General features: G+C 36.6%; 1 protein-coding gene across 1 annotated transcript in view; it reads right to left on the bottom strand.

Moving 5' to 3' along the window:
• eys (eyes shut homolog) overlaps positions 1-21,632 on the bottom strand; it is a 250,415-nt gene that overhangs the window by 192,875 nt on the left and 35,908 nt on the right. Inside the window, exons 7-12 of the mRNA XM_079856231.1 lie at positions 19,876-20,035; positions 15,315-15,419; positions 12,962-13,101; positions 9,892-10,055; positions 7,656-7,909; positions 6,150-6,254 (exon numbers count right to left, since the gene is read on the bottom strand). Coding sequence (XP_079712357.1) covers positions 6,150-6,254; positions 7,656-7,909; positions 9,892-10,055; positions 12,962-13,101; positions 15,315-15,419; positions 19,876-20,035 — 928 coding nt within the window. The remainder of the gene's footprint in view (positions 1-6,149; positions 6,255-7,655; positions 7,910-9,891; positions 10,056-12,961; positions 13,102-15,314; positions 15,420-19,875; positions 20,036-21,632) is intronic.

Below are 21,632 nucleotides of genomic sequence, written 5' to 3'. Positions count from 1 at the left end.
TGTAATTTAAAAGTAATCATAAAATAGTCAGATTATATTACCTAAAATATGTAATTCTTTTTAAAATTTTTGCTGAAATATAGCTAATGTGACGCACCTTAAAGGGTTAGTTCACCCAAAAATGAAAATTCTGTCAGTAATTACTCACCCTCATGTTGTTCCAACCGCGTAAGACCTTCGTTCATCTTCGGAACACAAATTAAGATATTTTTGATGAAATCAGAGCTATGTCTCACTCCTCCATAGGCTGCTATGTGACCGAAACTTGCTGGCCCAGAAAAGTTATTAAAGAGATCGTTAATATAGTCCAAGTGACTCCAGTGGCTCAATCTTAAGTATATCAAGCGACGAGAATACTTTTTGTGCGCAAAAACAAACAAAAATAACGACTTTATTCCACTTTTCATTTCCTTCTCTCTGGGCCTCGTAGTGTTTTTGCGCTGCGCGTCTGTGTTGCACGTCATCACGCATCACACACATGACCGGCGTCGGCCAATAGTGAGCCTACGTGGTGACGTGAACACAGACGCGCTACGCAAAAAGACTACGCGAACCAACTAGAGGCCCAGAGAGAAGGAAATGAAAAGTGGAATAAAGTCGTTATTTTTGTTTGTTTTTGCGCACAAAAAGTATTCTCGTCGCTTGATATACTTAAGATTGAGCCACTGGAGTCACATGGACTATATTAACGATCTCTTTGATGACTTTTCTGGGCCAGCAAGTTTCGGTCACATAGCAGCCTATGGAGGAGTGAGACAACTCTCAGATTTCATCAAAAATATCTTAATTTGTGTTCCGAAGATGAACGAAGGTCTTACGCGGTTGGAACAACATGAGGGTGAGTAATTACTGACAGAATTTTCATTTTTGGGTGAACTAACCCTTTAAGGACACTTTCCTGTCACATAGCCAGACATGCGCACTTCAAGCCGACAGAACGCAGGATAATGGCTGGGCGAAAAAATGTTGTGTCGATCAGTGTGTGCATAAGCCATTTATGACTTTACTCCCATACAGAAAACGGAGTTAATGTGTTTACATGACCACACGCATTATCTGCTTATTAAGCATAGTTGTGTTAAGAATGTGCATGTAAACATGCTCAATATCATAAATTCAGCATCAACCATCTTATTATGTTCTCATGCATTCAATCATTATCAAAGCGGAGGAAATGAGAGATTAAACACATCACGGAAACACCCCAGGTAACATGTGCCCTTCTGTGCTGACAGACAATCTAGCATCGGTTTCTCCTACCCGAACCCTAAGCATGACTCATCTGAAGTGAAGTTAAATCAGATCAAAAAAGACAAGCACTGTCACAGGTACAAGATCCACTGTCAGTGTTCTGAAAATCATTATAAATCTTAAGCGTGCGAATGCATAAATCAACCTAACAATCTCTTCAACTGCCACATGTTTGGAAAAAGAGTCATTAATGGACAGCCAGCACTTCTGCCAAAGCACGTAAGCGGTATTTAACAACCAATTGTGCGTGCAATTCACCGAGAAGTTAATGTAGCATGAAGGAATGTCACACGTACAGTGCTGCCTTTTCCAAATGGGATTTCTGATACAGGGCTGTGAGCTATTCTCACTCCCACAAAGCAGCTAAGTACCAAACACTCCAAAAATACACTTTTATTTTCAAAAAGCCCACTTCAAGGGTGTCCAAACTACAGCCCATAGGTCATGTGCAGCACCTGTTCTGGTGCAGCCAGCGGGATACTTTAAAAATAAAACAGAGTTTAGAATTTAGCTATTGAAAATTTGAAAAATTATCGACCACACTTTCCTAGAATGTGGAAAATTTGGGGGGTTTGAACTGTTATGTTTGGAGGCTTCATTGAAAAATAATTAATATTATAATTCTATATCCGAGTGTCAGACTGTTGTTCCCTAAAAGGTAAACTTATTTTATTTCCTGACAGAATACAGCACGAAATATGATTAAAACTCACATATTAAGTGTTTTAAAAAATCTGTTTTAAAAAATCTTGCTATCTGCCATTAAGATTAACTTCCTTGGTATTTACCTACTCTATAAGACAGAATACATGTTTCAGTGACTTGCAATGCCTTTTGCAACAGAACGTAGACACAGACTACAAGCAACATCGGCCAACAGCTCACCTATCAAGGCAATATTCTGAGAAACCAACATTTTAATCCACACCGGATGACAAAGCCCATTAAAATATAATTACATACATAGCTCCTTGCACATACAGGTCTGCTGAAGGATTATAAGAACAAGCATTTGTATTTATTGGTCTTCTGAACCGTGAGGGTAATGAGAACACGTTCCCTCTCAGGGGCGAGCGGGATGCCAAGAGAATATAGATGTGAAATAATTAAACGAAAGACCTGACATTGCAGTTCACAGAGGATGCCAGTAATAAAATGTCACACTGCACTCAGAGGAGAGAAATACAATAATTATATTAACATGAACAGTACCATATATAAAGCTTTAAACATATACAATTAAATCACAAATAGCCTTAACAGAAAGAAAAAAAATTGAAAATATCGGGCTAGCATGGGGTCATTCAATATTTTATAAGAACACAACGATAATATCTCCTGCTATTCTCAAATGTATGGGAAAACACTGAGGGTAAAGGATTGGAAAATGATGCAAATGACGCTTTGGTATGATCACACTGTAGGATCATGAACAGGATCATCGTGCGCCCTTTCGGAAAATGTCGGTTTAAATATAATCTGCCATTATATGCACCTGAAGTTGTTCTTGGTACTGTGAATAACCCTTACCATCAAATAACGTCATCAAATCACCATACTCTCATGACTACCTCTTATCTAGAAATCAGTCGTTTCCGCAGCATGGTGGCAGCTTATATCCTTTTATTTTCCTGGGGGCTATGATTCAAACACTTACCGAGGGATTATTGAGACTGCACTTATTTTCTGTCATTTCCTGATATGCAAAATGCATACTTGTCAGCTTTGTAGGAGGATGCAGAGACTAAAACTAGCTCCATTTTTGCCAGAAAGCCCACTCAGTTCACCCAACCTGTTGCACATCAACGGCCCAGCAGACAGGACTGAGATGAAAAATTTGTGTTTGAGAGTATTGCACATCTTATAATCTGCATTCATGTTAAGGTTCTTACTAAATTGTGTTTGTGCTGCACTGTTTTTTTTTTAATCGTTGTTCTGCCTTATGGCACCATGTCTTTCATAAACTCTTTATTTCATAGATTTAACTAATATATTTGGCAAATTTAATTCATTTTAGAATAAATGTAAATGCTAATCAATCAAGTGCCTACATTGTCAGAGTATCAGCCAATTAATTTGCATGCCTGCATTCATCATTATAGTTTAATAGATATAATATCCAGTATGTATATATGTGTATATGAGGGAAGAACAAAACACTAAACTTGGTTAAGTTATTTATCTGACAAATTATTTGGCAAAAGTAGGCAAATACTATGTGAAAAAAATGCATAGAAAAACAAAAAGCTAACAGTAAGCATACATTGACTACAAAATACATTGACTACAATCAGTTATTAATATTTAGTTGGTTAGCTCTTCTTTTTGCATGTGTTCAGAACTTCTTTGCATGACAGATGGTCAAACATTATGTCATCACAAATAGTTTCATTGCGTTAATACAAATAAAACAATTGGTAACACTTCAGTTTAGGGTCCAATTCTGACTATTAACTGTTAATAACATGCATATTACCAGGACATTGGCTGTTTATAAGTATAGAGCACATATTAATGACCATATTCTACATCCCTTAATCCTACTGTGGCGAGCAGGACGAGGCCGAGGGCCGTGGGAGAACGACGCGAGGCCGGTGGCGTGATTGCTGATGAGCGACACCTGTGCGACGCACCGGTCTCGTATCTCTCACGGAGGAGCGGAAGCATAAAAGGAGGAGCGACGGCGGTGAAGGACGAGAGAGGCCAGGCCTGGATTTTATTTGATGTTATGTTTCTGTATTATGTGAACGTCCCTCACGGACGACTGCTGCCTTTACTTTCGTTTTGTATTTGTTTATTTTACGTTTATGTTCACCGGTTCCCGCCTCCTTCTTCCCACAACATCTAACCTTGCTACACCTACATAATGACTAAACATAACTACTTTACTAAATATCAATAAGCAGTAATAAGGAGTTTATTGTGGCAAAAGTCGTAGTTAATATTTAGTGAGTATTGGACCTTAAAGGGGACATATCATGCTAAATCCACTTTTTTAGCCCTTAAATGCATTTTGTTGTATATTTGGAGTGTTTAGAAGTACAGAAAAGTTGAAATTATTCTCTTCAGGTGCTTCGTTGATATCTTTATATTCTGGTTTGGCCTTATTTTTCAACCTGTTCCATTTTTCTGTTATCTATGACGTTTTGTGAACTATTACGTCACAGTATTTGCAGCGGAACTGCCAAATAAGGACATTGACTTCCAGCCCAACACTTTGAGCAATCCGCCATTTTTATTTCTCGCTGCAATTTTGTAGTCCAAGCTAAAAGATGCAGAAGTTACGAGAGGGTAAGTTAAAATGTTCGGTTGTTGGATGTAGTAACCCACACGCTTCATTACACCGTCTAATGTAGATGAACTGCCGCGCTTGTAACATGTTTAACTGAAAGAACGAGCATAGAGAGAGAGACCCGGTCGCGCGCACGCACTCTCTCTCTCTTCGGAGCCAGGCGAAAATGTAAACAAGACACCGTCTCCAAACTAGACGCTGTCTTGCTCTCTCTCCCTCGCACATATTAATCAAAATAAATCGACACGGTGGTAAAAGGTCGGAAGACCAAAGTTTCATGTGTAAATACAGTAACACACCATTGCGATACATCCATATGAAGACGTTGTTCTGCAGGTTCGTCGTCTTCATTTTCATTTCGCTCCGGCTCCGACTCTGGCTCAAACATGTAAGGCTGGCTGGACAAGTCTTCCGTTGTTGACATTTTGTTAATAACGTGTGAATAAAAAGTTTCTGTGCAGCTAGATAATCGTATCTCTGGAGATACGGGGTGGAGTTGAACCGAGTGTCACCTGGAGAGGGGGCGGGGTATGAAGTGTCTCAATTGTATTTAAAGAGACCGCACCAAAACAAGTTGCTCTCAGACGCACATCAGAAAAGGGGTAGAAAAGGGGCCTGTGGAGCTATAATAATGAGGAATTCAGACCCAAGCATTGCAGTTCCGCTTTATATAGACTACAAATGTATGATTTATATGTAAAAAGGAACGATTTAAAAGCATGATATGTCTCCTTTAAACTAAAGAGTGACCTAACAATCGACTCCAAGCACAAATATACAATATGCTTAACAAAATCTTTAAAACATTTTAAATAATATTTGAATAAAGGGTAAAGATGTCAATTTTGCAAGGCTGTATATAACTTTGGGCCACTGCTGTATAGAAGTGTTTAAGGTAGTTGGGTGTTACAGCCTTGGTACTTGATACTCCTGAGATAGGAAAATATGATTTCTGGAAGGTTTAGCAGTAACCCTTTAAAATGAAATGCTGAGATTTTCAGGCATTGTTTCCTGAGAACAGGCCTTCGAAAATGGCTTCCCATCACTTATTATTTTAAGATTCGATCTTGAATGTTGAATTCCGAAATCTAAATGAATTTTTAAGGTTCTAACCTGATCAAATCCCCCAACACCACACCATCTCCCGTAAGAATCGTGCCCTCTAATGAGACCTGTCCTGACAAGATGGAGGTCTGTTTTCTGTCACCATCATGTTTGAGAGAATTAAAGAGAGGCCGTTTTAATAAACACTAGAAAATTTACACTGATGGATACTCTTCCCCCTTGGCTGGTAGATTATCTTGAAAACAGGGAGCATGAGTCACACTGGACATGTTTCTTGGGACCCAATAAAGCTTCACATCTACAGTAAAGATGCATGTGAGCTGTGGAGATAACATCTTCACTAAAGTCTAGATGGTTCCTGGGGAATTATTACAAATATTGACCTGTAGCTCCTTCCCAATTCCCAAGAACAATGATATTTTTCAACATAATGTGTACTATGTATCAAGTTCTTTAAATCATATATGGTGTAGCACAGCTGAATGCTCTCAGCTCAGGATGTATTTGTTGTTTTGGAACAGTGTGCTAACAATTTACTTACCGAGTTGACAGATACAAATGTAGTTATTGACCAGATCAATGCAGGTGCCCCCATTAAGGCAGGGTCTGGACTGGCACTCATTCATGTTCTCGGAGCATGTTCGACCTGCATGATGGACATTAACACAGACAATATGGATAACAAGAAGCCTGTCTCATATCATGTTGTAGGCTACTAGTGTAATAAGTCAATGGGCCTCATTCGTGAAACACAAGCAGAACTACTTTGGGTGTAAATCGTTCGTAAAGCCGTTCTGATGTACATTTTCAGATTAATGAAAATGTTTGTATTTTCAAAATGTTAGTGTGTACTCCCTACCATGTGTAAATGGTGTGTAAACCGTTCGAACGTTCTGTGTCCTTTTAAGCAAACTGATGACACTGCATTTTGACACACTATGGAGCATAATAATATTTCATGAGTTTGTTTGCCCAGTCCTTTTTTTGTAGCTGAGAGTTGTAAACTGTTCAACTTTGGGTAAAATGCTTCACTCGTCACTGCCACTTTTTACCCAGCTGCCCAATCACAGTGGAGGAGGGGCTGGACCAACTACACAGACCAACCATCCTACTTGTACAACGACTGAACAACAATGGAGAAGTTAATATTGTTGGTTACTGCATTTTTATATCCAGTGAAATTCTTCAAAATGAGATAGTAGTCACACGTTACTGCCATGGATAATCCAAATTATAGCAACCAAAGCATCTCAGATGGAAAAACGCTGCGCTTGCAAAGCACTTTCAAACCAGGCATTTTTTCAGCTGGATAAAAAAGCTTTGGTGGACACACATTAATTGAATATTTATTGTTAGGCATATGACCTATAAGTCTAATATTAATCTTTGCATTTATGCAATATAATGGAGCCAAACCTGAAAAGGAAGTCCAGAAGATTCCACAGCGTTCCTGGACACGTCATTTGCATAGTTATAATTCATAGAAGGGGATTATGCTAATTGTGAATGAGCATGCATGAGCACCCTATTTACGAATGATTGGAATTCATTAACATACACATATTTAATTATCAAATTTGATGTTTACGAAGCGTTTGTGAATCCAGAGTCGAGTCTTTGGGAAGGTCCGTTTTACGTGCATATTACTTTAACGAAAGTTTCATGAATGAGGCCCAATGTGAATTACCATTTGAAACATGTTTTACTCCAGTAATGAAACACATTTCCAAGTAAAACAGTGTATTCAATGAGAATTTTTTTTTAGGATGGCCACAGGACAATTGTATTCATTGAGAATTAATTGGAAAATGAAAAGTGGAATGAATGAAGTCTAGCTTATAACCTTCATATAAATAAATTAACTATAATACTTTAAAAGAATAGTTTCAAATAATTTATTTCAAACACCGAATCATGATTATGCTATACTTATAGCCACCTTTTCTCTTTTATCATAAGGAATTCAACAATGTTGATATTGAAAGCCAGTGCCTAACAAAGGGCCAGAGACAGTCATTGGTACCACAGAGTAAAACATTTAGCTTACCCTTAAATCCTGGAGCACACAGGCATTGGTATCCTGCCACCAGATCAATGCAAGTGGCACTGTTGGCACAGGGTGCACTTTTGCATTCATCTGTCTCAAGCTCACAGAACTTTCCCTCATATCCCAGCATGCAGTGACAGGTGTAGTTGTGCTGTTGGTCCAGACAGACAGCGTGTTCTGAACACTGATGCCCAGAGCAGAAGTCAATGTCAAGTTCGCAGAGGACTCCAGTGTATCCGTGACCACAAAGGCAACTTGAAATGCATAAAACAGTATCACTTAAATGGAATCCCAAGCAAAACAGCCAGACACAGTATGAAAATAAATGGATGAGTCATGGGGGAGGACGATGTAATTTGCTTAGCTTTCGATCACAGGAACATGCTATTTGTTTTTGCAGCTATGGGTGGTTTAATTCCAGAATGAGACTGTAAACAGCTACTGTACATGAACAGAATTTCAATTTTAATTTTATACTAAGAGAAGCATCCTGTTTAAAATGGATAAATCCATCTCAATGACTCTTTTGGGGGAAAAAAGCACCACATTAGGACAACAACATGCTATATTAAATGTATAATTAATCCTAAAATTAAAACTTTGTCATTTGCTCGCCCTCATGTCATTTCTGAACCCTTATGCTATTGGTGTATCTATGAAACACAAAATATTTGTTTCCATACATAGTGACAAAACAATATAAAATAATGTATCATTTAAAGTCATAATATACATGTGGAATGGAAATGGAAATGGAAATGGAAATGGAAATGGAAATGGGGGGGGGGGGGGGGGGGGTCACTGTTTGATGCCATATTTGATTTAAGAGCAGGAGCGTATGTGAGGGCTATCACCAAATAATGACTACATTTTGCCCTGTTTATAACACTAATCTTTCGTATGGCTTCAGAAGACTTGGAACACAGAACATGAGCCATATGGAATATTTTTAGGGTGTCCATTTAGGGTGTGCAATTGTTTCTTTTTTGTAGCCGAGCCTGACAGTTCATACTCACTACAAACTGTCGGTTTATGAGGGAAAAAATCTGTAAAGTTCTTTACATTTTTGGTTCAGTAGAGAAACAAAGCATGCAGGTTTGGCACAACATGAGGGAAACAATCCCTTTCATTGCAAAATTTTATTTCCATTTGAGTTCATGCTAATATATATATATATATATATATATATATATATATATATATATAGTGCTGGTCAGAATTTTTTGCCCCCTTGGTAAATATGATCAAAGATGGCTGTAAAAAATAAATCTGCATTGTTATTGATCCTTTTGATATTTTATTGAAAAAAAAAGAAAGAAAAGAAAAGAAAAAATCTAACCTTTTATTCAAATGAAACAAAACAAATTGCTTTTTTGGCAGCAAACACTTAAGATGGGTTTGGTTCATACAGGGATAAAAAAGTACACCATGTGTAAAATGAAATACTCTGCTGTATCTTTAATGCCTAATAATGTCCTGGACATCTTGTTCAGATACATGGCATCACGGATTCGATCAAATACCAACAGATAAAAAAATCAAAACCTGACAGCCTGTGCTAGAAATCTTATAATGGGCCATGTTTGGATCTTCCAACAGGACAGTGATCCAAAAACAAACATCAAAATCAAAACAAAAATGGGTCACTGTGCACAAAACCAAGCATCTGCAATGGCCATCCCAGTCCCCAGACCTGAACCCTATAGAAAATGAGTGGGCTGAACTAAAGAGAAAAAGCACCAAAATGGATCTGGGAATCTGAAGGATCTGGAGAGATTCTGTATGGAGGACTGGTCTCTGATCTCTTGTCAGGTGTTCTCCAAACTCATCCGGCATTATAGAAGACTCAGAGCTGTTATCTTGGAAAAAGGAGGTTGCAAAAAGTATTTAATAAAAGGGGGCAAATAATTGTTCCCAAAACATTTATTTCATAATGTGATTTTGCCCCCACTTTCAATTCTTTTACTTCAATGAAAGGTTAGATTTTTGCGAATTTTTAAAAATAAAATATCAAAAGGAATAACAATGCAGATTTATTTTTTACAGGCATCTTTGATCATATTTACCAAGGGGGCAAATAATTCTGACCAGCACTGTATAAATATACATAACCATCTTTGAAATGTATTTCATGTATTTATAAAAACCTTTATATGACAGAATCCTATTTGAATCCACTTAATTTCCAAGCAAAGCATTTGCTGTATTCTAAACTTACATTCTCACCCAGACTCACCTGTACCCACCAACCTCATCCACGCAGGTGGCTCCGTTCTGACACCTGTGCTGGACACACTCATTTATGTTGACCAAGCAGGTCAGCCCAGTCCATCCAGGTGCACAAACACAAGCGTAACTGGTGATGTTGTTAAGAACACAATGTCCTCCATTGGCACATGGCTGTCAAAATTAAAATCAACCATTATTCCAGAACAAGCCCTCATTTAAATATGTGTGTAAAGGTAATTCTGGTCTTTTGTAAACAGAATTGCTTGGTCCCATTGCTAAATAAAACATGCTGGTTAATGAAGGAAAGCTAATGCATTTTAATTGCCATTTACGTAGGTGATTATCAGCACAAGTAAAACAAATCCCAATGATCAAGCGTGTTCAAAAGAGACATGCAATTTGCCTTTGGTATATAGTTCAGTGACAAAGCGTGCAAACAGCTTCACACATCTTCAAAAGAATATAGCATGCAAAGAACATTTTTTTTTTAACCTGCTCTTTTCATGTGCTTTAAAGGAAGTGGAAGAGGGTGGTGTATGCATTTTAAATGAGTTCATGCACTAAAAAGTGCATATGCCTTCTTGTTACTGTAAAAAAACTGTTTATCCTTGGCATGACTCGAGCTTTTTCATTTATTTACTGTCTGTCTTGTCATTGATAAAACAGTTCAGCTGACTGGAAGTTTTGTTGGTGTAATGGACCACTTGCACTGAGCTTTGTGACGTACTTCCATTTGGAAATAGTACATCTCACTTATTTCCGGTTATGTTTACTTTCAATGTACTGTGGTCAATGAGTTGAACAAACGCCACATAAAATGAGTGTCCGCAATAAGATTAAATAATTTGCCAATTTTTATTGACAAGAGAAGGTATATTCTGATGTTTTGATATGTTAAAAATTCGCCATTATTTCACCACAGGGTGTCAGCGCTCATCTAAACTAGTGACTGCGACGCTGAAGTGTATGAGAACAGATGAATAACATCAGTACGAACCACGAACATTTATTTATTTGGATTAAATATTTTAATCATTCTGTGTCATTTTTTAATGTCAATCTGACACTATTTACATGTTTATGCCCAAAATGCTATAATATTCAAAGTAGTTGACTGTCATTCTCCTCTACGCTGTGTACGTTATTGATTAAATAGCATATAGCCTATTTAACATCGTTACATTCATTCATTCAACTATTTTAAAAGACTGGAATAAACACCAGCGCACACAAACAATCCTTTTAATAGTTAATTTCATTTAAAAATGTAAACCCAACATGTATGGAAATGTCAGAAAGAGAAAAGTAGTCCATTATTTTCCCAAAATCAAAAGGTCATTCTGAATTCCGTGCATGCCTTATCACCATCATGGTTTGATTTAGGAATTTCTGATCGGAGGCCATTTTTTGCAGCGTGAAGACACACAATTCTATAAAATTGGTGCGTAATTATATAACTAAGTCTGAGTTTGTTTCCACAGTTGATATTATATGATATTACAGTTTAAGTTAACTGATTAATGCATGCATTTTGTGAAATGTTTATTTTATTTTTAAACACTGGTCAGAGACATTGGGACTTTCCCGTTTAGCAGTAAATGACATTTTTACAAAATGTTGTGTTAATATCTGTAAACGTCTGTAGCCTTGTCTATTTTTTTTTTTCTTTCCATCACTGGATAAAACTTTTGTATTGTGAATATTATATTTATATAATTTCTTTTTTTTATTTGAATTTGAACATGAGACAGTCCAGTTTGTTGGTTTGTTTATTTATTTCATTTATTATTACTTTTGTTGGAATTCTTGTAATAATGGTGTTAATGCACATTAGGGGTGGGCGGATCGATCCTGAAGTATCGATACTATCGATAGTGACGTGGTATCGAAAAGGATCGATCCTCACATAAAAATATCGATCCAAATGTGTGTTTTTTTACCAGTAATTTTTTATTAATTTAGCACGCAATTCAGTGCATAAAATAAGCTTCTAAGTTGAAAAATAAGCGAATGTTAGTGGATAATTGTGTAGGATAGAACTTTTCTCCTAGTCATCTGGGTACAAAACGAAACCAATCAATCACAGAGAGCATTCGATGCTGGTGCTCACAGGCCCAGTGCATTTGGGAAACGAAGCCTTGCTTAGATGACAGAGAAACAATTGGGAGTTATTTCGCAATAAACAAACCAAAAGTGTACCGGTTCAAAATGTTGACATCAGTAAGATTTTTTTAATGAAATTAATATTTTTATTCAACAAGGATCGATGCATTAAATTGATCAAAAGTGACAGTCAAGGGTTTTACTCTGTTAAAAAAAATCTACTTCATATAAATGCTGTTCTTTCTACTTTGTTCATCAAATAATTCTGCATAAAATGTATCATGGTTTCCACAAAAATATGAAACTGTTTTTTAACATTGATAATAATAAGAAATGTTTCCTGAGCAGCAAATCAGCATATTAAAATTAATTATCATCATGATTGGAGTAATGATGCCGAAAATTCAGCTTTGATCACATGAATAAATTACAGTTTACCATGACATAGAAAACCTATGTTAAATTGTAATATTACAGTTTTTACTGTATTTTTGATCAAATAAATGCAGAAGAGAATTGCAAATCTTACAGACCCCAAACTTTTGAACAGTAGGCTAGTATACTAGTAGGCAAGTACTATAATTAGGGTAGTTTTGTAAAAGTCACTGACTAATTACAGGCGAGTTGAGAGCACGAATCACAAAATATTTAGTAGTCATGAAAACGTATTCAGATTTAGCATATTAATGATGCATTCACCTCATAAATCATGACACACTGCTCTAGCACAGGAAAGTGCATACAAGTTCAAGTGCATGCTTTTAAAATGAAAAAGTATTGGTATCGGTATCGATATCGGCGATACTGGCCCTGTATTTACTTGGCATCGGATCAATCCCGAAATTTGCAGTATCGCCCACCACTAATGCACATATAAAATCATATTTCCTAATTTACAGTAATAGTTGAGAACATTGCAATGAAAATTATTTGAATTACGAGGGATTAGAAGGGGCTGACCAATTCTGACCTACCTGTAGATAGCGAGGGCACGGAGTGTGACAAACATGGGACTGGTCACCTGGCAAATCCACACAGAACGTTCCGGAAGGACAGGTGACATTGGGAAATGCGCAGGTGTTTATGTCAATCTCACAGTCAACACCAGTGTATCCTGCAAAGGGAGGTGAGAAACGCCATACAATTTAAAGAATCGCTTAGCCTTTACCATGGCTGCCTCCTTGATTGGGAACTAAAAGAAATCTTGTGCAAAACTGGAATTTAAAAGATTAAACAAGATTGAAACGCCTTCGCTCTTGTTAATGCTTTTGAGAATGCACTCCATATTTTCCTCATGTCATTGTACCTCAATCAATGAGGTCAATCAATGAACATAAAGCAAGCTGGAAATCAAATTTCTCCCCCAACCTTTGTTTCGAAAAAGAAAGTAAAAGAAAACGGCAATCAATTTTTTGAAAGCTTATTCAAAGCTTAAAAGTCAGTCAGTACAAGTGAAAAGAACAAAATTGTAAAGGTCAGAAAGAGGCCAGGCTAGTTTTTTCAAGGGCTTTTTGAGTGAGAGAAAAAAAAGAACTGGCTTGCTTGCATTTGTTTTACAAAATGAAAAGCAATCATTTCAAAATACATTCACATGGAAGCTTAAGCAGGAAGATCACACTTATGAAAATGAAGGATGGGTCAGGATGCTCAATATGGTCGATTAGAGCTGTTAATTAGTAAATGTATGTAGATTTTTTTTTGTCCTTTTTTAGCTTTAATATTTTTTAACATGACTTAAGAATGAGTTTTAAAATGACCACATTTATAGCAAATTCCACAACTTTAAATAAATATTTTTTAATTGTTGGTCTATTTATACATGCAGTTAAAAACAACTTTTAAAAATATTGAGACCATCCACGGCGCTTCATCCAGCTGTTTTCTCATGATATTTTATGATTATTATTTAATTACATTAAACTGCTTCATGTTCCAAATCAGAAGAATAAAAAGGTAATTTGTAAATACAATATTCAAGATTCAACAGATATTTACTCTCATCCAAACAATCCAGACCCATATGGCTTGAAATATTTTTTTGTGATCTATGCTCACTAAATCATAGATTTTATAATGCCATTAAAGGCAGGGTTGCAGCACATTTTTAAAGAAAATTTTTTAGGCTTTTTAAGACCTTTTTAAGACCTGAAGAAATAAAAATCAATGCTGTGCATTAAGGGTGCAATATTGACAAAAAATTATATCTTGATATTTTCAAAGATTTTGTTGATAACAATAATCAAGATGATATTTTGAGAGTGTGTTTTTGTGCTGGTACCATGGCTGGTTTAGGTCTATGTGGACAGCTGATGGTAAACCATGGTAACTACAAATTAACCACGGTTTTGCTACACTAACCATAGTTTAAACATGGTATTAGTAGTAAAACTGTGGTTAAACAAATGGTAGTCAATCCGCCCAAAAAACCCCAAAAAAAACCTAATAAAACCATGGTTAATTTGGGGATAGTTCACACACACAAAAAAAAATTCTTTCATAATTTTCTCACCCTCATGTTGTTCCAAACCTGTATTTTCCTTTATCCTCTGAGGAACATACAAGTTCTGTTGAGAAATGTCTCACTGTGTTTTTTTTAATCTATTCAGTGGAAGACAACGGTAGGCAAAACTGTTTAGTTACCAACATTTTTCAAAATATCTTCTTTTATGTTCTGCAGAACAAAGTAAGTCTTAAAGGTTTGGAATGACATGAGGGTGAGTCAGTACATTTTTGGGTGAACTATCCCTTAACTGTTTTCCATTTACAACAATTTAACATACTTAAATTATGTCCACCATTTCAAAATGGCCTAGTCAAGTTTTTTATTATTAAAACAGAAAAAGCATCTTCAATCCATTTATGAGGAAGTCATTCAAATGATTCTCCCTCTTGCATCTCTTTCTCTGAGCGACGAGTATGCGTGGGCAGGTTTAGGGAGGGGGCGTTTGGGACTCTGGGTCCTCTACTCATCGAGCGGAAGGGAGCAGCTGGCAGAGAAGCATGCTTGTAACCCCGCCAGTGAGTTGCCAATCTCTAGGGTGAGCCATCAGGTTGCATCAGTGAATGCAAATCATGCCTCAGAAAGAGTGAGCAGAACCAACAATTACAGGAGGAAACCATATCAATGCGGTGGCCTCAAAAGGGAAGAGCATTTCATAACACAATATTGACACAATTCTGCAGTACTAATGAGCTCTGGCAGTGTGAGAACGGGAGTGATTTGTTCACCTGTCAGTCAGAGCTGTTGGTGCTGGCACTGTGGGGATTTATGGCACAGTCAAAAAAAGGGGAAAAAAGCTCATTCTCAGGAGTAAGAGAAACTCATACCTGAAGGACAGGCGCAATTGTAGTATCCAACAAAGTCAGTGCATGTTCCCTGGTGCTGACAGGGACTGGAATCGCACTCATTTACTTCAGCCTCACAGTAGCGTCCTGCAGGAAGACAGGGGTGTGAATGGAGTCTTAGTTAAGCTTTTACGCTCTGTCTCCCCTGAAGATATTGACTTCACTTTTTACATTTGGGATTTAGAAGTAAATTTGGAAACTTTTCCCCCCCATGGCTCACTGTGTGGTGCATGTCACAGAGAAGAGAATGATATTTTACAAAATCCAAAATCATATTTTACATACTGAAACTCCCACAAGAAACTAATTTAGCAACAGTTCAAAGTGCCATTAACTGAGTTACAGTTCAGACAGTTAACGCAGACTGATAGTATGCAAAATGATGCAACATATGCAAAAAATTGAGGAGTCAAAGGGTGTCGAACTAAATAAATAGTTCTGGGGCCGTATTCACAAAGAATTTTAAGGCTAAAAGTAGCTCCTAACTGGCGAATTTAGGAGCAACTCCTAAAAATAATGGGCGTGTCACTCGTAACTTTAGGACTCCTAATTTTTTGACTAAGAGTAATTCACAAAGCATTTTAGCCCTAAAAGTAGCACCTAAGCCTGGGACAGCTTAAAAGAAGTCGAGAGGACTCCTAACTCACTAAGACCTATTCACAAACCGCTTTTTGTGGCATTTCACGTTGCGATGTTTTGAAATGCGTATGCGGCGGCTACAGGAGCTTCCAATCGCGAGGGAACAATTTTGCATTGTAGGCATAATTAGGGATGCAATAACGCCACCAACAACAACCAAAACTAGGCTACTCATTGCATGTAAACTAATTGTAACGTTTCATTGTGAATCAAATTAAAATGTTCTTCTCTTTGCAAACGTAGGCAGAGGCATATAGTGACAGATTAATTCAATAATTTTGCAAAGATATTGCATCAATCCATATGTTTCATTAGGCTACTATGCTATTTGTTTTGCCTTACTCTTTATTCATTTAGGCTATTTATTCAGCTATTCATCATCTTCCGTCCTTCGCACTACTTGTGTAGCGCACGCATTCTCAGACCTGCCACCTGTCACTCATCATCGTAGGGGAGGTGTTAGGAATCATTCCCGCGTTACTATCATCAGCCAATCAAGGTGGTCACTTCAGTCAAGCTCGTGCATGAGTAATGACGTCATCCATAGCAACGAAGACTCACTCTTAGTTTAGGAGGTGTCATTTTTCTTTACTAAGAGTAGGTCTGAAAGACGTTGTGAATAACTTTTAAGAGAAAACTCCTAGCTAAAATCTTTTAGTGCGATTTAGGAGTACTCCTAGTGGTAAGATAAAATGCTTTGTGAATACGGCCCCTGAACCATAGACTGTAAAAAAAATATGGACGTAGTGTCCTTGACGTCACCCGTAGGATTCTGAAGAGCATTTTTTAAGCCCAAAGTGGGCGGAGCCGGCCGTCGCCATCTTGCCAACCGTGCGTCATTTTATGGTGTTGTGATAAACCGAAAATGGGCAAAGAGGCGGGATTAGCTGAGGTGCTGTGAAGGCTAACAGACAGCAGACACACGGCTATAGTTACAGCGGCGGCAATCCACCTGTCACTCAAGTGATCACGCCCTTAATTATGCAGAACTTTAAGGCTTAATATAATTTAAACGAATGAATTATATATATAGGCCAAAATTAGCTATATAGGCCAAAATTAGCTATATAGACCAAAACCACTTGTTTTACCAGGATGTTGGGCATTTTAACGGTGGGTGTATATGTGATTGACTCTTTTTTGGAGCCTGTCTCTAGCGATGAATTTCAGTTTTAATCACTTCCGTGTTGGATTCAAGAGAGAGATCGGAAGGTTGCTGCTTGTTCTGAACTGAACTGAGCTTAAATGAAAATTATAAATGTTGCTTTGGCAACTGACTGAAATAAAAAAAGTACTTATAATAAAGCTAAATATAGAAATATTAAAGGTATAGCGGAGGATTTTTTACTTCCGGGTGGATCACCTATACTATTGCTCCTCCTAATTGTCAATCATTCTGGTGAATCAATCAAACTTTTCAAAAAGTGGAGAGGGCGGGTATTATCTAAAATTCGGAAAGATCCTCCACTATACCTTTAAGATTAAAATGATAAAAGCACTTACCACTACTAAAACTTAACTAAAACTAATAGCAATACTGAAAATATAAAATGCACCATTTAAAATATCTTTTTATGGTACTTCTATGACTTTTTTTGTCTAAAATTAGCTTGACAGACATGGTTAAGATTATTCAAATCTGTTCTCTTGTTTCCACAGGAAAATAAATAAATAAAGCATATATGTGATGAGTACATACTGTAATAATTAAATTTAGGGTGAATTATTCTTTTAAGAAACATTTTTAAACTAATTGTTCTAGAGTATGGATGCCAGCACATTATAAATAAAGCTGCATCATTATCTTCAGGTTTACCTCCGGAAACTTAATAAACGGGGCATATGGGATTTTGTGGTGCATGTTAAGGCAGTTCATATTTTAAGCAGTTCGTAATCAGCAGCAACTCAAGAACTGTTCTGAAGGTCGCATTCCCAACTGACTGGCAGATCTGAGTCTAATATTGTTCATCCGCGCGCTATTTCGTAACAATTAACTTAACATGGAATCAAATCAATCAAATCTTTGCATGGAAAAAGCAAGGCAAGCTGTAGAGGAAAAAAAAAAAAAAAAAGATTTGAAAGTCTTATCCAGTGCAAGATCTGCTTCACCAATGCTTTTCTCTGCTGTGGCAGAAGTCACATTATCTTCCCTCAACATGTCGTCTGACTTTTGGAGGAAGATTATAATGAAAGCACTTGACATTTCACATTGGCCTTCTGGCAATACTGTGGTGAGAAATGGGACAGGGATGGTCGTTTTTAAGTCTCTAGGGTCATTAATCGAAGGAGATATCGCTAACATCATCGAGACGTCTAAATAAAACATCGAGGTTTCAGCTGTGACATGTTTTCTCCTAGTAGTATTCTAATCCATTATATAGCCCACAGAGAGGCAGAAATCGTCAGGTGCCTCTTGTCGCTGACAACTGGGATGTGGAAAGATGGATTTCTTCATCCGCTAAGAAGGGAAATAGAGCCATCAAGGAGACTGAGAGGTGATAACAAGGACACAGAAGCATGGGCGATTATCCCGTTGACAATATGAGATGAAATGCCATGTAATATTCAAAGAAATGGGCAATACAGCTTCATTACATGTTACGGTTTATAGGTGTCGTGAAATGCAGATCATCTATAATTCATGTAAAGCGCCTATAAAAGACTTCATATTTTCCTATGCAAGACCATTAAAATGCAATGCATATCACCAAGATCAACACGTCATGACGGATGAAATCCAGTAAATCATTCCTCGTTTGTTTATTTGTTTCTGGGTTGTTTAGGCAAATAGATCCTCCTGTGCTCATGTGCTGGTGGCCAAGCTAATGAAAGATCTTGCTTTCCGAGTTCGATTTACCGATTCAGTGTTCTCTAACCTCTATTTGCCCTTCATTTAGCAGGCATGATGAAACAAATTACAGAATAATCCAGTTAGGAGGGCAATGTGCAAAGATGAGTTACGGTAAAGAGATGCCTCAGGGCAGCCGGACTCGTCTCGGTGGGACACACACTCTGAGTCACATTACAGCGGATGATATAGAGTTGGACATGAAACTGTGTCATTCAGGCTAGGGCAAAATTCAGAACTGGCTCCTTTTCAAATTCATGAGTTGGAATTTGAATAGAACTGGCCATGCCCACAGGATATTAAATGACAAGAAGAGTAATTTACGGAACTGCAATTCCAAGAATTGGTCTAACACAAATTGTGTAATGAAACATAATTACATCATCAATTAAGACTAAATATGCCTATTTTTTTCCTGGTAGAATGTTTTCCTCAGTATGTCAAAAAAACAAAAAAACAAACATATAAATAGGTATTTTGTCAAACAGCACCATTAAATGTACACAATTTATACAAAATAAATATTATTATAAAAATATAAATGCACTGATTATATATTGATTGTTGGCTTCATTTTGAAAGAAAGTTTTGAGTTACAGTAAAGTGAATTAATTGTTCAGCATAAATATTAAAATAATATTTCTGGGAGTTTCCTTTCATTCAAAAATCGAATTCTTAATCCAGTTTGCTACCTTAATTAAAATTCAAGAATTATATTATATTTTGCATTCAGTTTTGAGGTAAGTCTGAGTGTCATGTTACTTTCTCAAAAATGTCACCAGCAGAACACATCCACTTAGCTGACAGAAATATTTTATATGCTATATTCAGAATTAAACAGATATAGCTGATATGTAAATATGCTTTGCTATATGAAATCTCTGACATCGCAGGAAAACGTGACTATAATTTCCCTCTCCAATTCTACTGTAGAAAGAAAAATCAATCTGAGTGTGGCTTTTAAAAAAAAAAGCTTCTGCTGCCAAACTCTCTGCAAACTTCAACATAAATCAGGATAACATATTCCGGAGTTTGTTGATATAGTTTTCTTTTAACCTGTGTATCCAGGGAGACAGGTGCACATATAGTGCGGGGGTGCAGTTGGCTGACTCATACTGATGCAAGTAGCTCCGTTCAAGCATCTGTTTGGATAGGCTAAGCATGCGTTATCCAAGTACTGACAAAACTCCCCCGTCCATCCTGGTGCACAGAGGCACTGTAAAGGGAAGACAAAAAAAAGTAGTAATTAACCTGAATTATTAGATATTCAATAAATCAGCAAAGCACTAAATACTTCTACAATCATGTGTTTATACTGTATATATATGTATATACACTCTAAAAAATGCTGGGTTGTTTTAACCCAATGATGGGTCAAATATGGACTAACCCAACGTTGGGTTAAAAATGCCATTTAAAAATGGACTAACCCAGCCATTGGGTTACATTTTTAATGTAACCAATGCAATTTGTCCATTTTTAAATTGCATTTTTGTCCATTTTTGATTTTGTCCAAAATGCAATTTGTCCATTTTTTTAATTGCATTTTTAACCTAATGTTGGGTATATATATATACACTGCTGTTCTAATAGTTTTTTTTAAACATGCATTCAAGCTTTTGATTAAAAGGTAATTATACTTTTCAATCACCTATGGTTTTACTAAATATCTTTAAATCAAAAAAAAAAAAAAAAAAAGCTAATTCAGTCCTTGGTAACTCCAAGAATCATTACTCAGAAGACAATTATACAGCATAGAGTTTAGGAAGATTAAACGGGGAGACAGACAGGAAGTTTCAGAAAAAATAAATGTTGCTGATGACCAACAAATTCATCACCAATTTGCTAATGAAAACATGTGGCCTGTTTCCTGGACTATGTCAAAGTTTTAATTAAGGATGTGACTGATTAGAAATTACACAACCAGATGCCTCCAAACAGCATGTTAACCAAATCAGCTCTTATAATAACTAATATTTACATCCATTACAGAAACTTCTGCAGAGAAATTCCAATGCGCAACAGTAGCTGTGCAGTTTTTCAAGTTTTCAGCTTATTTTTAAGGAAAGCCATACATAGCAACCAAAGTTTTCAAGCTTTTGAGCTTACCGGAACGTTAACAGCTTACTCTAACATAAAACAGAGAGCTTCTGCTTTCTTACATCTTTCAGAGTTAATGCTGACACACTCAAAAACTATTTTTTCTCTTCCTTTTTGAGAATGTTGATTTTTTTCAAGCCTCATTTTGTTCTTTTTATACATGTAAAATAAATATTTGAATATTCTGATTAATGAAAGGGTTCAACAACTTTATTTTAATCGTGTCACTCATTATTCATTCACCTGCATGCTGTTCCAAACCTGTATTCTATTATTTTTCTAAGGAACACAAAAGGATAAATGTAAAAAATATTTTCATTTTTAGATGAACTATTTATCTGTCAGAATCAATCATAGGTCATTCACTCAATGTAAGACATCGCTTTAAAAATATTTTTGCATTATTTCAAAAGAGCATTTAAATTCATAAATTTTGCATAACTGTGAAAAATCCCCATGTATGAACAACCAATATTGATAGTTTAACAAATTGCACTTGAAGTAAATCAATCCATGTGAAGCGCATATTCTAGAGCACTTCATAACAAAAACAGATGCGACTACGTCAATCGACAGTGTATAACTGTGACACATCACTCAAAGTGCAGATCTGTTGATGGGGGTGACAGAAAGATGATATTGAAATAGAAGAGGATGGCTGAAACCTTGAGACACAAGCATAAATCAAGGATGCTACAGTATAATGTGACTGC

This window comes from Squalius cephalus (assembly GCF_949319135.1).
Source record: "Squalius cephalus genome assembly, chromosome: 21".
Classification (NCBI taxonomy): Eukaryota; Metazoa; Chordata; class Actinopteri; order Cypriniformes; family Leuciscidae; genus Squalius; species Squalius cephalus.
This window is presented reverse-complemented; position numbering and strand designations above follow the sequence as displayed.